Here is a 15,598-nt window from a genome sequence, read left to right on the forward strand (position 1 = left end):
ACATGACCTGAATTAGAGACACCAGAGGTCCCATGGGTAAAAACTCAGGCATGGGGCTTTAATCACATGCAGATGTCTGAATGTTAAATAGGTCACATTGGAACAGCATAATTGGAAGTACTTTTTTTACTCTATCAATATTTATGCCTACATTTTCATTTCACATTCACAGAGGGTCATCCAGAGGATAATTCTGTAGGCCAGATGCTGACAGCTCATCAGGCATTTGCTCCCTTCTCCCTCTCATTGTATTTTATGGGAATTAATCAACACCCACTATAAACAAAAAGTAAGCACAAGACCAGATAGTATGTTCAAAGCTGCTTAAAATGTGTCTCCATAGACTTACTAAAACCCATATCAGGCCCCATTTGCAACTCAGACTGATGGGAAAGCTTGACTAACCTCTACCACTTCACCATAGTTGGGCTAAAGCTTAAACTGAAGACTGACTACGGCTAGCCAGATGCTTCAGTTCTGTGATATTCCTCTGAACCAAAAAGACTGTGAGAAGACAGTTTCCCAATAATAGGTCATCTCTGTAAATTAATGAGCAAAGGAAAGAGTTGGACAGATTATTGGCTACTTGTAATGACTTCAAATCTCTCCCACTACTGGTGTATCTGAGCACCTCCCACACATAAATGAGTTTCTCCTTACACCATCCCAGGTGAGGTAGAGAAGTATCCTTGCTTTACAGGTGGGGAACAAGAGGCAAAGATCAAGTGACTTGCCCAAGATCACACATGGAATCCATGGCAGAGCTGACAACTGAATCCAGCTGTCCTAATCCAAGGTCAAGCACAAAACCATTCTTCCTCAAACCATACAGTGCAACTGCAAATTTGGACTGAGGTCAGTATTAAAGTAAAAGGTGCTCTCCAGTATAATACTGGCACTGCAGGAAGAAAGGAAGGTAAAGGAGATAGGTTAGCTAATCTAGCCCAGAGCAAGGGTGAACAGATGATACGGCAAGGGATTGGCAGATGTTACCCAGCATCATGGGTCACCAGTGAAAGCTGTTGCCAGCTGAGGATAAAGAAAGTATATGCAGGTCAGGCCAGATTGTTCTCAGTTCTGGGGTGAGTCAGATGAAGTCTCCTAACATTTCTCTCACTTCCTTGGCAGCCAGTTGAACAAATTTCTAAGATGTTCATAATCAACTTAATAAAGGGAAACATTGGCAACTCCCTTACAGCATTAACTTAAGCTACTCGAAGTAAGTATGTTAACATAAGAACAGCCATACTGGGTCAGACCAAGGGTCCATCGAGCCCACTATCCTGCCTTCCAACAGTGGTCAATGCAAGATGCTTCAGAGGGAATGAACAGAACAGGCAATCAAAGTGATCCACCTCTTCTTATCCACTCCCAGCTTCTGTTGATAGCTATGAGGAGTTGAGTTATGAAGGGGAGTTACGCCCCCATCTTCCTAGGAGTGCTGCTTGCTGGGGGAAGACTGAACCATGGGACAAATGTCACTCTTTACAAAAAATTAAAGCCTTTTACTTTCTTCCATGAGCAGCCCCCTGGATTAGATTTCCCAAATGACAGTTAGTCAAAGCCTGACCTGACCCTGAGGGTGAGATGCACTTTCCTATTCCTACCAAACCACCCGCCATCTTACATCCTGGCCTTTCATGTCCCTCCTTCAACCCAGTAGCAAGTAAATACTGTCAAAAACCAGAGATGAGACATGGTGGGCTCAGTCGTTTTGTGGTGTAGTGTGAGGCTGTCTGTCCACTATGCACCCCTGCTGGTTCTCTCAGGAGACAGGCCATGGACTGAAGGGACATGGAAGCTGATGGTCTTATGGACATGGTTCTTCCAAGAGAAAGGCCTTCCAACTGCCACTTAAAAGACATTCTTGGTGTGAATAAGTAGATTTCTGACCACAGAGCTACATGTCTTGCTCCTTCCACAAGCACTAAATTCACTTACGTAAGTTAAAAAGGTGTCTAGGTGGAAATGAAGTGGCCGAACAGCTTTTCACTAGTGCCATTGCTTAGAATTGGCCACATTTAACATAACCAACACTTGGCAAAGCCTCTCTTCTCCCCGAGTGCTTTAACAAACAGGTTTTACCTCAACTATGTTCAACATACGCAATGATGCCAGATATTCTAATTATTCTCAGAATACATCTGTTCCACATTTGCTATATGCCTGAAGCTCCAATCCCAGAATGCAGCAGGGTGCCAACATCCTCATGCCAACATCTTGAAAGTATGGCAAGCTAATGAAAAACACAGCCACATAAAGCTGGCGAGATGCACCCCTTCTGTGACTAGCAAAGTAAATCAAATAGTCTCCCTTCAACCAAATAAGTTTCAGCTGATCTTGGTGTGAGACAAGAAGAACTCACTTGCTTTCTGTGGCCATACTGTATAGTAGTTTAAATTACAAACGTCTGTATATAGACAGGGCAGCTGCTCCCTACTCCCATAAAAGAGTGCATCATGAGCATAAACGCTAAGCAATGAGACAGGAAGGAAGAAGAAATAAAAAGGACACTGGATGCACATTGCTTCCCAGGATTTTATAATTTTTATTTTGTGGGTTTTTTTGTTTTTAGTATGGAGGCTCAAGTATAAGATGTAGATTCAATTTAAGCTTTACAAAAAACAAAAATCAAAACAAAAACCCCTTTTGCATTCCATAAAAATTGACAGAAAGGTGCCTTGGAACAGGCTATAGAAGAGCAGAACTTTCAGTGGGTCCCCAAATCAATGCTTCCTTGCAAGTCTGGTTTAGTCAGTATAGTACAACACTGAGGAACACCCTCTCTTCCCTCCCTCCCACCAGCCGTCCCCCATGCCCAGTCCCCACACATACGTGGAATACGTTTTTCCAGTTTTTCCTCTTTCACACACCACAGTATTTAATAAATTTTGTTTTACATTTTTTACACCAATGTAACAAAAGGCGGGGGGGAGGGGAGGAAAAGAAACAGAATGAATGGTGTTTATGCATATAAATGGGAGAAGAGGGGGAAAAACGCATGATTTCTACAGAAATATATTCTAAGGTCTCGATAGTAAAATGTGGTGCAAAGTAAGCTTCAGAGACTGAAAAAGTTTGTACAGCTTTATTCATGGGGAGATGGCGGCATATGGATAGTAGTGGATGCAAATTGTGATGTAACCAAAAAGGGGGGTCTGGGGAGAAAATGAATTTTCTAAGAAAGGAATCTAATGAGTGCATGGCATGTCTTGTTAGCATGAAGAGTATTTTAACTTTGCTGCTTTTTCTTCAAAGCCTCCACCAGGTCATTTTTAAGAGCATCTTGTTTTGATTTGTCTGCAAAAGTCTGCACAGACCTGTTGGGAGGAAGGAAACAAATTAAAGTGGGACATTTGAAAGCAGTGATTTTTAACAGGTATTCTTCTGGGATTTGAGGCAATAGCAGGCTTAGAGGAAACAACCTCTATTTGCCTGTTGCAAATACGGAGGACAAAAGGTAAAGTGAACACTTTTCCGCAAGTATAGCAAAATTCACTCTAACAGGGAGTCACCACAGATATACTTCCTCTGAAGTTCCACTACCTCCAATTCTTGGGGGGAGAATCCCAATCCTTTACATTAGATCTTGGGAACATCTAGTTGTCCCTCAGACTGTGTGTTAGAGGGGATCAATCTCAAAGTGATCATGACGTTAAGGTAGATAATCCAGCAGTTATTCTGTGGCAACTCTGCAATGGACCTGTTTGCAGGACCTAACAAATAGTCCAGGTAATGAATATCTCAGTATGTGGCAGCCATGCGTCATACCATCCCTTCCAATGCATTTACTCATGGGAAGAGCAGAAGCTGCTTTACAGAAAGACTAAGAAGTTTCTCTCTTCTTAGGGCAGAGTCCAAATGAGAGTTGTTTTAACTCTGGCTTGTGAAAGCTGCTTTATGGAATAAATTACCAAGATAATGAATCTCTCCTGTCTGTCCATGTGCTTCGAGACACAAAGCATTAGGTTCACCTAGGCATTCGGGCAGCTATTGGTTTAAGTTTAAACAGATAAAAATGTACATTAGAAAGCTAGAGATTTTTAAGAAGCTAGTCTTTGTATTTTCCTATGAGCTACGATGTAGCTGTTGGAAGGAAAGTACTCTTTCATTATGGAATGGAGGCCCACTAGCTACAAACCCCATCATGGGCTTCTAGCAGATCGCATCATATAAAAAAAATTCCAACAAGGAACTCTTGGGGCTTATGCTGTCACTGGTACCCTAAGCAGGAAGTGTTCAGTGGCATCTCTGCTGCTGCTCTGGGGATCGGGGGAGAGTATTTTCCTTCTTAAGGAGTTAGCAACTGCAACAAAGCAGACCACTAGAGCAATTGTCAACATGGGATTGCAAACTCCAAGAGGATGGTGAGCAGATCTCAAGGGGTCGCTGTATGGGAGAGGTTGAGAGCCACTGATATTAGAGCAGTTTAACTTTTAAAAATCTTTATTTTTGAGCTGAAGCTATAGATCTATAACAGATGAGATATTTCCGATATCTGCTGGCAGTTCTTGAGAAAGTCATATGATGAGACAATTCTGCTTTACACATACTATTCCTTTATCCCAGTTCTTTACTAGGGGTACAGAATGTCCAGAGATTTCTGTTCAGGCATTTATTTGCATCTCCAGTTTATTCTTTATCTACAGTCATCAACTGCAACCAAAGCAAGTGAAGTAGAATAGATGTGATAATGGTATTGCAGACAAAATAGACCCTGGCTTTCTTAGTAAATGGTTTTAGAAAAAAGCCACACATTTAAAGAATCACCTTGATTTTGCTTATTAATACTTTCATGGACACGGCTAAAGAATCTTTCAGCTGTTACAGCAAGGTACAATAAAGATCCCTAGTTAAAAAAGGGATTTTATAACTGATCAGATAACAGAACAATGGCATTGGCCTTTTAAAGAGATGCTAACACCTCAGGGAAGCTATTAGCATCCAATTTAGTAGACTCCTCTCCATATATTCTATATTTTACATTCTCTCCTATGGTCAGGGCTACGTTATTCCTGGGTGCTCGTTTCTGAACAGCAAGTCCATTTTTTGTATCAGAGTTATTTTTCTAATGTTCTTAGAAAGTATTTCCATCCTCTCGTCTCTGGAGAATTCAGTTGATTTAACATAAATATATACATTTTATATTTGCATTTGTCACAGGTTAAAGTAATGGTTCTGAGCCATCATCAACAAACAGTGCTCATTTTCCCCTCCGTCAGCTTAGCATGTTTAAGAAGGCATCTGTAACTCATTAGGAATTGGAGTGGAAGGTTAAACTGGCCCAGGGTTAGTCACTGCCATGCATCCTAAGCAATCAAAGCTCCAAGAGCAACCTACAGTATATGAGCAAACCCCTTTATAACTGGCTGTGCACAGCACAGGGAAATGGAGGCTAGAAACATTTCAGTAGCGTGAGTGGAGCTGCATTTTCAAGCTCCAAGAAAGACTCAGATATACAAGGCAAAAAGAGGATTTGGAGGGAAGGGGGAAATCAGCATTGGTTGCTATTGGCCTTGGAAGTACCAAGACCAAAGGGCCCTTTGTATTTCATCATTTACAATGGAAAGGACAGCTATTTACTTCCAAAACCTTCCTTCTATTCAGAGGGAAAGGAGTACTGTAAAATTACAAGGAATGAGTAGTCTATAAGATCTGTATAGCTGCTGGAAAAAAAAAAAAAGTGACGGTGCAATTGTAATGGAGCCCTAGGGTTTTGGGTCAAAACAGTGACTATGAGCTACCACCACTTTGGGTACGTGGCCATCTACTGTATAATTGCCCCCCAAGACAGAGTGCAAAACAAAACTGGCAAATCCCCCCACGTTTCAGTGCACAGAACTCCCTACAGTGGGAATAAAGATCAAGGCATTCATTGGTTCTATGCAGGTGAAATAAATTAAAAGTTGGTCATCAGTTTGCAGGAGTGATGGGTTAGTTCTGGTTTCAGTTGTCATGCATAGGTAAGACAGCCTGTTCTTGGCAGGGTGAGTCCTAGTTTAATGCTGATTGTCACACCTCACAGGCAGGGGTACCTGGATTGGTTTAGTTATCAGGCTGGATGTAGATCTGACGCTGGGTCAACACTTGAGAAAGCTCCCTCTGCAACTGCTTATACTTTTGGTTGTCGGGGATAGCATCAATAGATCTACAGAGAGTAGTTCAGAAATGAGTGAAGTAGAATAGGGAAAAGAACAGTCAGAAGAACCCAGTAACAGACAGCTGGCATCCTGGAAGCCACTAGGAACGAGTTCAGGAAGAACAAGTGTAAATACACGAGTCAGAGGAAACAGAAAAGGTGAGATGGAAAAGCCAGACCCAGATACTCTGGGTGATAACAGATTACCTCATTAACGCACAAAATAGTAGCTCTTTTAGACTGAGGTATTGGAGAATATATTGCATAGATTCAACTACAGGGATTTTCAGCAAGGTTCACACAGGAAAAAAATAATCAGTTACATATTTCCATGTGATGTTAATGGCAGCTGCCTGGCCAATTCCCCACATACCACAATGAAAATGAGGGACAATTTTCAACTAGCACTTCATTAAATAGGTCTGTCAAGTACTAGGACCCACTCCAGCCAAACGGCCATTAGGAAGGCAGCAGAAGTAGCACCATAATTCTACCATTGCAGGGCAGACCTGCTGATGCTTTCATACATCAGTATACATGGAAACTGCAGAATCTGCATATTTGTCTATTGTGTTTTCTGCATTATTGAACTATGCTGGGGAGTCCAATTTACAGGGTGGAAGAGTTTACTTAGCATCAAACACCTCTCAGTTCTGCACTTTCCCCCCCAAGAGTTAAAACACACCAACCCAGAACTTGCTATGCAAAGTTCCTGATTGGACATGATCAAGGTCCAAAGCCTCACACAACTTCCCTGCAGAAATACACAGCAGGCTCGGCTCATTCACTTGGTCTGCTCTGGTAAGCTACATTCCAGCCTGAGGGAGTGGGGAAGAAAAGAAGTGGTGCATTTTAAAAAAAAACTATAAACTCTGTTTTCATAGAATCGCCAGTTCCTTATGATTGTTTGGCATTTGAGAATTATTTGTAAGAATAAGTTTAGGTCTATGAGTCAAAATTTAATTACCCAGCACACAAAACCTTCAGTCTGAATAATTAAGCTGCCCATTAAAAAATAATCTCATCAAGCTACAGTACCTTATTGTGCTATGCTCTTCTTGAACAGGGAACAAGGGGTTAAAGTGCTGCAAATTCCTGTAGTTGAAAGGTGTAAGAGAAATGTTCTCTAAATACACCACTACTGGTGAATGTTTCCAAAACCCAGTGAGGTGACTAATTGGAGATATGGAAAGGGGAAGTTCTAGCAATGGAATGCCAGTCACTGTTTGACTGTGGGACAATACTGCAGGTGCTGCTGGGAGAGGGAGAGGGGCTAAGTGAGTTCTAAGAGCCAGCTGTGGATGGTCCATTACCTCAGCCCATTAACGATGTCCTTTGTTTTTCCAAAATAAATCTCATTCAGCGTACTTCTGATTTTGTTTTCCATGTCCTAGAAGAAAGGGAGAAGCCAGCCTATTAATCATTGCAGTTGTTTCTATGGTTATTAAAAGTTACTACAGTCTCTTGTGAGTACCCCTTCACCGGCTCAGTTGACTGTATTGAGATGCAATGCTTTCCACAGCATGATTTGGCCCACTGTATCCTGTTATTTAAGTTTTCATGTCAGACTGTGTGCCCCACTTCTCCTAACAGCTGCAGATTCAGCTCACATTAGTGTCTGAGGATTCACTTTGCTCCTGGTTACTGTGGAAGGCTATATACACTAAATACCTGTCCAGAACCACAAGAGGGCAGTTTCTGTTCAGGGATCCAACTCGTATCCCACTGCAAACAGGACAGCCCATTCGCCCCCTCTTAGTTCCAATCCCTAACAGAACGAACTCCCAGGTTCTGAGTCAGCCATTTAAGGAACCCAAGAAGTTACGGGTTCCATAGAACGAAGTTGAATTCTCTGAGTTGGTGGCTAATGGCACAACTGCAATATGTTTGGAAGTGATACTTTCTCCCCCAGCAACTTCAGTCTCGCCTGAATCACTGGCCACCCCTCCTCTGACAAAAGGAACAAAAGCAAGTGTGTTTTATCCTGGATGCTTTGAGTGTCTGGTGGTCTCTAGCAACAGTATTATGTGCACACACTCATTTAACTACGAATTTTCTCCCCTCCTTCCACAGTGACTATGAAGTCTGAAATCGATGAGGATAAGAGCTGCTTTCAAAAATACGGTGTGCTAAAACAGCAGCCAACCAAGTGTTGCTCCACACCCCTTTTCCAGCAACTAATGCAATCTTAGCCTTGACTCTTAGTACACCGAGGATAAGACTGACAATTGCAATGAAGTCAAGTTCTGTGAAAAGCAACTGCAGAGCACTTAATGAGCACTTCCTACACGCTGACATGTCAGCTGAAAGGGCAGCTCTGTATACTATGGCATGGCTTTCAGTAATTCTGTCAAAAACAATGACTCTGTAAGTGACTCCGGGTGGGAAAGTGTTTACTAATACTAAGGACACGGCCATTTCATTTCCAGGAAGGTTATTACTGTATTGAGTGGGGGAGAGAGGTAAGGAAGGAGTGACTAGAATTGTGCAGGAAGGACTTTTCACAGCTAAGAACTATTGTGAAGCACACAAAGGGTCTTAACTCATTAGACAGCAAAGATGGCTGGGAAATATAGCCTCGGTACAACGTAAGTTACTAGAGCTACGATGGTCCCAGTGTACTTACCTCTACCAAGCGTCCAATATTGGCTATGTGTGGAGAGGAATCACTCACAGTTTCATCTTTCTCCATCTGGAGAGAAAAGAAATAGAATCAGTTGTAATGGAGAAACAAGGTGGGAAGGGATACATGATAATTCCACATACTAACAGCAGGGATGGGAGAACGTGGGTAAATGCCAGTGTTGTAGAGTAAACGCAGCCTTTTTCAGAATAAGGTCAGATATAAAATGCATATGGTTTGTTAGCCAAATGGGAAACCCCAAAAGTACAAATCTCATTAGTGAGCAGTACACCAGCTAACTCAAGCAACCATCTCGCATGAAGGGCAAGTCGTCCTCAGACTGGAGACAGAGTCATGTTGGTGCGTCCTTCAAACATTTCTCAGTAATCCCATTTCACCTGCAGTAACCCCACAGTACCATGAGAGACCCTTTCTGTTTGCACCAGCACTCGCCTATCATCTCTAAAGGGGATACGTGTATACTGCAGAGTTGTCCATGCACTGTCCATTATGTGGCTGCAGTAGATACACAATGCATGCAATTATTCTTTGATGGGGACAGAAAGAAGGGGGACACACAAGCTGTCTGGATTCATAGCCACTGGAGCTATTGATGAGGTGCACATTGCATGGAGCTGTCAGTCTAAAATCTGGGGTCTGTCCCTGTAAAACAGCTGTTTTTTATTCTTCATCTTAGCACTATTTGTAATCGCATATGGGAGCAAATTCGGTATTTTCAGATCTTCCCAGTTATCTGCACTTTGGAAATTATTTATCTTCCAACGGAAGTGGGAGCAAGACAGTGGATGTCCCAAGCTGCTGTGGTTTGGGAAGGCAAGACCACAGCAGCCTGCTAACGTTAGTGATAATTTAGGTTACTGCCCGGTTACTGCCCACCTTCAGCTGCTACCAAACTGCAGGCACACAGAAATAGGAAGTTCCACCAAAATTCATCTCTTATTAGCGAGAGCGAAGGTGTTCTAGACACTAAGTACTTGGCACAGAGGGTTCTACTTTGCAAGGCACATATAATTAAAACGCCAAACTTTTAACATGAAGTTTCTGCAACCAAGACAAAGCTTAGCCCCACTATTGATGCTATTGTTTTAATGAGTAAAATCCCCAGTTATGCACTGCAGAACACTTGCTTAGGGAAGTCTGAACAGGGGACAGCCAATGAGCCAACTGAGACTTAGAACCCCTTTCCCCACTGAGAGTAAGTTAGAGCTGACACTAGAATACCATGTTCCCTTTACAAATTCTGCCTCTACTTAGAGCAACCTAAGGCAGCATTCATCTGGAGACCGCAGCCAGCCCCGTGTAATCTGTAAACCTGTGGTGCTAGTGAAGAGATTGGCTCCTCTGCTGCCTTAGGTGAAAATTCTTCTTGCTAAATGTAGATATGCTGCCAACCAGTGAATATCAATCCTAGGACAGGCAACCGATACAGATGTGCTGAGAAGGCATAAAAATGAAGAAGGGAAAAAGATGTTGTAGACAGGGGATTCTTCAGAGAGTTTCAGTAATCCACTGAATTCTCTTATCCATCTGTTCCTGTCCCTCCCTCGAGGTCTAGTCTGGAAATCTAGTGCAGCTACAGGTTTCTCCTTTTAAGTTAAGTGTCTATCAAGCCTGGAGGCGCATTTAATTAAGTTGGAGCCTTGAAGACAAAAAATAACCTGGGAGGTGATGGGAGAGAGGGGGAAGAAGAAAGTTTAATTTTCCCCTTAGTCAGATTGTTTACATACAACGGAGACATGTTGCCTAGAAAAAGAATCTGACCGCGGAGAGGATGAACATAAATCTGAGCTATAACAAGCACACATTATGGTGAGGTTGGGGGGCCATCAGTATATTGACCAAATGTGGGACACTGGGGCATTGGCAATGGTTGCTTTACTTCCACAGGCTCCCCACTGAATCTCCTCCACACCTGGTCAGGCCCCGCTCACTGGCAAAACACAATCTGAAAATAGAATTATTTTTGTAAAACGTATTTTATTACGTCTCCATAAAATCTGCTGCCAGAAGGAAAACATTTTTATGTGCTGTAGAAGCCCAGATGTTATGAGAGACTGTTTTAAGGGAGTTCGGAGTCAGTCCGCAGCCATGTTATACAAACAGCAGCTTTTTCTTCTTTTAAAGGCTCCTTCAGTGGGCTGTTAACGTAAGATTTCAAGCAGAAAGCCTGCAGCTGCTATAAAAGGGGGTTAATTTACTTTGGAGGGGAAATTCCATTCTGTAAGTTGATGTTAACAAGCAGCTCATCTTCCCACTGTCACTCCCCATCTGCCAATGAGCTCAGTCAAAAAAAGCTAACACTCCAGAATGAGCCAAGTCCCATCTACATGTCTCAGTCACTCCTCTCCCATCTGAGATGCACACGAGCTGGCTTCCTTGCCTCATTTCCCGAGCCATCTGCTGCAAGTCCAGCTCTGAGGGAAGTTCGCTCTTCTGGGTATATTAAGCTCTGGATAGCTAGTTGAAGACTTGGGATGTCTCACATGCAGAATACAGCAGCTCTGTGCTGCTGTCTGGACTTTTTGCAAGGTTATTTGCAAGAAAACAAGACAAGATGAAAGAGAAATGTAAGTTGGATAAGTATTTTGGTCCATCATGAGTGTCCCTGAGAATAGTAGAAAAGATAAGAAGAAAATTCATCCATGTCACCCTGAAGAACCCCAATCAATGTATACAGCTGTTGTGGAATGGAGCAATGCAAACTTCTCTAAGGGAATTTAAAATGACCAGTTTTGCCCAAAGGTCCACAAGCCAAGGCCAGCAGGCTGAGCATGGGATTGAGGTGGGAAAAATGTCAAAATGTTTGGACACCAAGTGAGGCAAAACTTGGCAGTTTCCACTAAGTTTCATTCTAAATTCAAAGCAGATGCCTCCAAGTAAAATTGAGGGTGTAAACTCCACATATCTCAATACTGCCAGTTTTGCAGAACTCCACTGAAGATTTCTGTTTGTGCACGGCCTTCAAATGCACCTACTCAAGCCTAAGTATGCCCTTCCTCTTTCCCCGAATTGTATATTCAAAGCCTTAAACTACCCATCTTGTGATGGTAAACCAGTTCTGCACCCTGCTGGTCTATGCATGCTCTTCCCTCCCTCCCGCTCCCATTGTAAAACCAGCTATTATGTGACTGGACAACTGGAAAGTCTGACAAGTTCACATGAAGAAGCAGAAGGAATTCCTTGTGCAATTACCAGTGAATCTCATCCATTCTATTGTACCCAAAAATGTTACGCATGTAGCAAACAGGCCAACCCCAGAGCAGGGACAATTAGTTCAAACTAGTTTCAGAGTACCAGCCGTGTTAGTCTGTATTCGCAAAAAGAAAGTACTCCTTTTCTTAGTTCAAACTAATATTTTTACTTGAACTGGATCTGAACTTGAACCATACATTTTGTACTACATACTGAGCCTGAACTGGAACAGAACAGGAAAAAAAAGGGTATTACTGGTTAGAATAAAGGTTCAGCATTTTTTAAGCTGAATATTTAAAACAAAAAAAAACCAAAAAATCCCACACACTACTGTTGTTTTATAATGAAAATAAGATCACATAGGCATGTGATTGCTATCAGCAAGGCCTGCCTCTGTAGAATGAAAAAAAAGGTATTCGCCTTCTCATAACTGTTATGTGGTGTTCACGTCCTTTCCAATCAGCTGTGCGTGCGCGCATGTGCACGGCAGCCAGAAGATTTTTCCCCTAGCAGCATCCGTCGGGTCGGTCCGGACGCCCCCCGGAGTCGCGCCTTCATGGTGCTCAATATAGATCCCTGCCGACCCGCCACCACTTCAGTTCCTTCTTGCCGTCTACTCCTACAGAGGGGAAGGAGGGTGGGTATTGGAATGGACATGAACAACACATCTCGAAGAACAAGTTATGAGAAGGCGAGTAACCGTTTTTTCTTCAAGTGCTTGTTCGTGTCTATTCCAATCAGGTGACTCTCAAGCCCAAGCTCAGGAGGTGGGGTCAGAGTCTTCCACTGATTGGAGCACTGCTCGTCCGAAGGCTGCATCATCTCTGGCCTGCTGGGTAATCGCATAGTGCGGGGCGAAAGTATGGATGGAGGACCACGTCACCGCCTTGCAGATTTCCTTAGCCAGGAAAGCTGTTGATGAAGCCTGCGCCATGGTGGAGTGTGCAGTGATTGGAAGTGCAGGAACACCTGCCACGTTGTAGCACTCACAAATACAGGACACTATCCATGACGAGATACGGTGTGACAACACAGGGAGACCTTTCATTCTGTCCACCAATGACATGAATAACTGGACTGATTTTCTGAATGGTTTCGTTCTCTCGATGTAAAAGGCTAGTGCCCTGTGGACATCCAGAGAGTGGAGCCTCTGCTTCCTGCTGCTGGAATGCGGTTTAGAATAGAAGACTGGGAGAAAGATGTCCTGGTTGATGTGAAACTGCAACACGACCTTTGGGAGGAAAGCAGGTTGATGTCTGAGCTGAACTTTGTCCTTATAGAACACAGTATAGGGAGGGTCTGATGTTAGGGCCCTGAGCTCAGACACCCTCCTGGCTGAGAGGTTTGCAGAATGCTACCTTGTAAGAGAGGTAGAGCAGGGATCATGTCGCTAATAGCTCAAAAGGGGGGTCCCATGAGCCTAGAAAGGACCAGGTTGAGGTCCCAAGCAGGAACAGGCTGATGGATGTGAGGGTATAGCCTGTCGAGCCCTTTTAAGAAACAGCTGACCATAGAGTTAGCAAACACAGAGCGGCCCTCCGCGCCCGGGTGGAAGGCCGAAATGGCGACTAAGTGTACTCTTATTGAGGACAACGAAAGCCCATGCTGCTTCAGGTGGAGGAGATAGTTCAGAATAAATGGCAGAGGCTAGCGTTGGGGACAAATGGCGCTGCGCCAACCAGACTGAAAATCTCTTCCACTTGGCAAGGTATATGGCTCTCGTAGAGGGTTTTCTTCTGCCAAGGAGAACCTGTCTAACCTGGTCTGAACAGGAAAGCGCCATCGGGTTCAGCCATGGAGCTTCCATGCCATGAAGTGAAGCAACTCCCTGTTCGGATGTTCAAGATGACCATGATCTTGTGCCAGAAGGTCCGGGAAGAGCGGCAGGGTAATTGGGACTTCCATGTCTAGGAGAGATGTGAACCAGTGCTGATGGGGCCAGGCTGCTACTATCAATATGACTGTTCTCTCCGGATCTTGAGAAGTACCTTGTGAACGAGCAGTATGGGCGGAAAGGCATATAGAAGACAACCTCCCCATGGGAGGAGGAACACATCTACGCTGGAGCCTGGGCTGTGATTGTGGAAGGAGCAGAACTGCTAGCACTTTCTGTTGTGTCATGTGGTGAACAGGTCCATCTGGGGAAAGCCCCACCTCTGGACGATTGAAACCACCACATCCGGGAGAAGATACCACTTGTGGCTGTGAAACGACCTGCTGAGGTGGTCCACCAGCTCGTTCTGTACCCTGACGCTTGCAGGTGTACAGAATGCTCTCCACAGAAGTCCCACAGCATGAGGGCTTCCTGGCACAGGGGAGAGAAGTCTACACCCCCGTTTGTTTAAGTAGAGCATTGCTGTTGTATTGTCCATCATGACTGAGACTGCTGTCAGTGCTGAGATCAACAGAGAGTCATTGGTGCTGAGGCCTGTGCTGACAATGGTGCCGCAGCCGATGGCGCTGGCGTGCGGGTAGGCGCCGAGGCTGGCTGCGTGGTTGATGGCGGTACTAATGTGGCTGAGGTCACCGAAGATGCTGCAGAGCAGTCCCCTGGGATCCCTCCCTCGCTTTCATGAAAGGCCCATGGGGTCCAGAATGGCCACTGTAGTGGATTCTGCCACCGAGGTGGCCACGCCTGGAGCTCACACCTTGACCTCGATCATCGGCTCCTACTCCTTCAAGAGCAGTAGGAGTCAGACTCTGACTCCGAGGTCTCCAAGACTGAAGACCACGGAGGAGCTGAGCTTCGGTGCATCGAGTGTCAAGAGTTTGGGGAGCAACTAAGCTCTCTGTCCGAGTGGGCCGGTGCCGAAAGACGTGGAGAGGGCGAATGCCTGGACATCACTGCCGGCTTCCCCTCTGACAGCGGCTGGGGTGGGACCGCCAGCACCGGAGGTTCCTCCCTCTTAGGGGGCGCCATAAGGTACAGCAGATCCCGAGCAGCTTCAAAAGCTTCCAGCATCGAAAGAAGTGGCAGCTGCTGGCCCGGAGGGACCGGTGAACGTGGGGGCCCGGGACCCAACTGCTTCGCCTGGGCAGGAGTCAACGTGACCTTAACGGGGGATCTCGAGCTGTGGCCTGCCTGGGGTCTCACTTCCTTAGATTTAGCCAGGGGTGACCGACTGCCCAGCTTCTTTTTCTTCCGAGGCAATGGCGAGTGAGAGCGGTGCCTGCTCTGTGCTAGGCCTTGGAAGGTGCTGCGCCGGTGCTGAGCGTCCGAGGACGAGTCCTGTCTCGGCACTGAACTTGGTGACAGCGCCGGGGCACTTCGCGTCGACGAGCAAGTGCTAGGAGCCAGATCCCCTCAACCTGGGTACGAATGGGGGCATAGAGCTGCCTCCATGAGCGTCACTTTAAGTCGCTGCTGCCTCTACTTACGAGGAGTGTGGATCACTTTTTGGCATGCGCTTCATGTAGATCACATCGTTGTTAAACCCCAGGGACCGAGGCATACCATGGCTCTGGGGAGTCGGAAGGGGGGGAAAGAAACCCCCAACAACTCTAATTACTAACTACTAAATACTAAGAGAAGCTAACTATGTACAAACAGCTGGAGTTGAATGCGCTTGCTAAAGCAAGGGCTCCGGGAAGTTCCAGCCTACCGTCAGCGTAAAGAGGAACGG

The 15,598-nt window shown here is 44.9% G+C and overlaps 1 protein-coding gene across 1 annotated transcript in view; it reads right to left on the reverse strand.

The window, feature by feature from the left end:
• Window positions 1–3,073: 3,073 nt before the first annotated feature.
• CAPZB (capping actin protein of muscle Z-line subunit beta) overlaps window positions 3,074–15,598 on the reverse strand; it is a 110,192-nt gene continuing 97,667 nt past the window's right edge. Inside the window, exons 7-9 of the mRNA XM_084652027.1 lie at window positions 8,766–8,831; window positions 7,453–7,529; window positions 3,074–3,320 (exon numbers count right to left, since the gene is read on the reverse strand). Coding sequence (XP_084508153.1) covers window positions 3,233–3,320; window positions 7,453–7,529; window positions 8,766–8,831 — 231 coding nt within the window. The 3' untranslated portion in view covers window positions 3,074–3,232. The remainder of the gene's footprint in view (window positions 3,321–7,452; window positions 7,530–8,765; window positions 8,832–15,598) is intronic.

Source organism: Lepidochelys olivacea (assembly GCF_965140295.1).
Source record: "Lepidochelys olivacea isolate rLepOli2 genome assembly, chromosome: 18".
Classification (NCBI taxonomy): domain Eukaryota; kingdom Metazoa; phylum Chordata; order Testudines; family Cheloniidae; genus Lepidochelys; species Lepidochelys olivacea.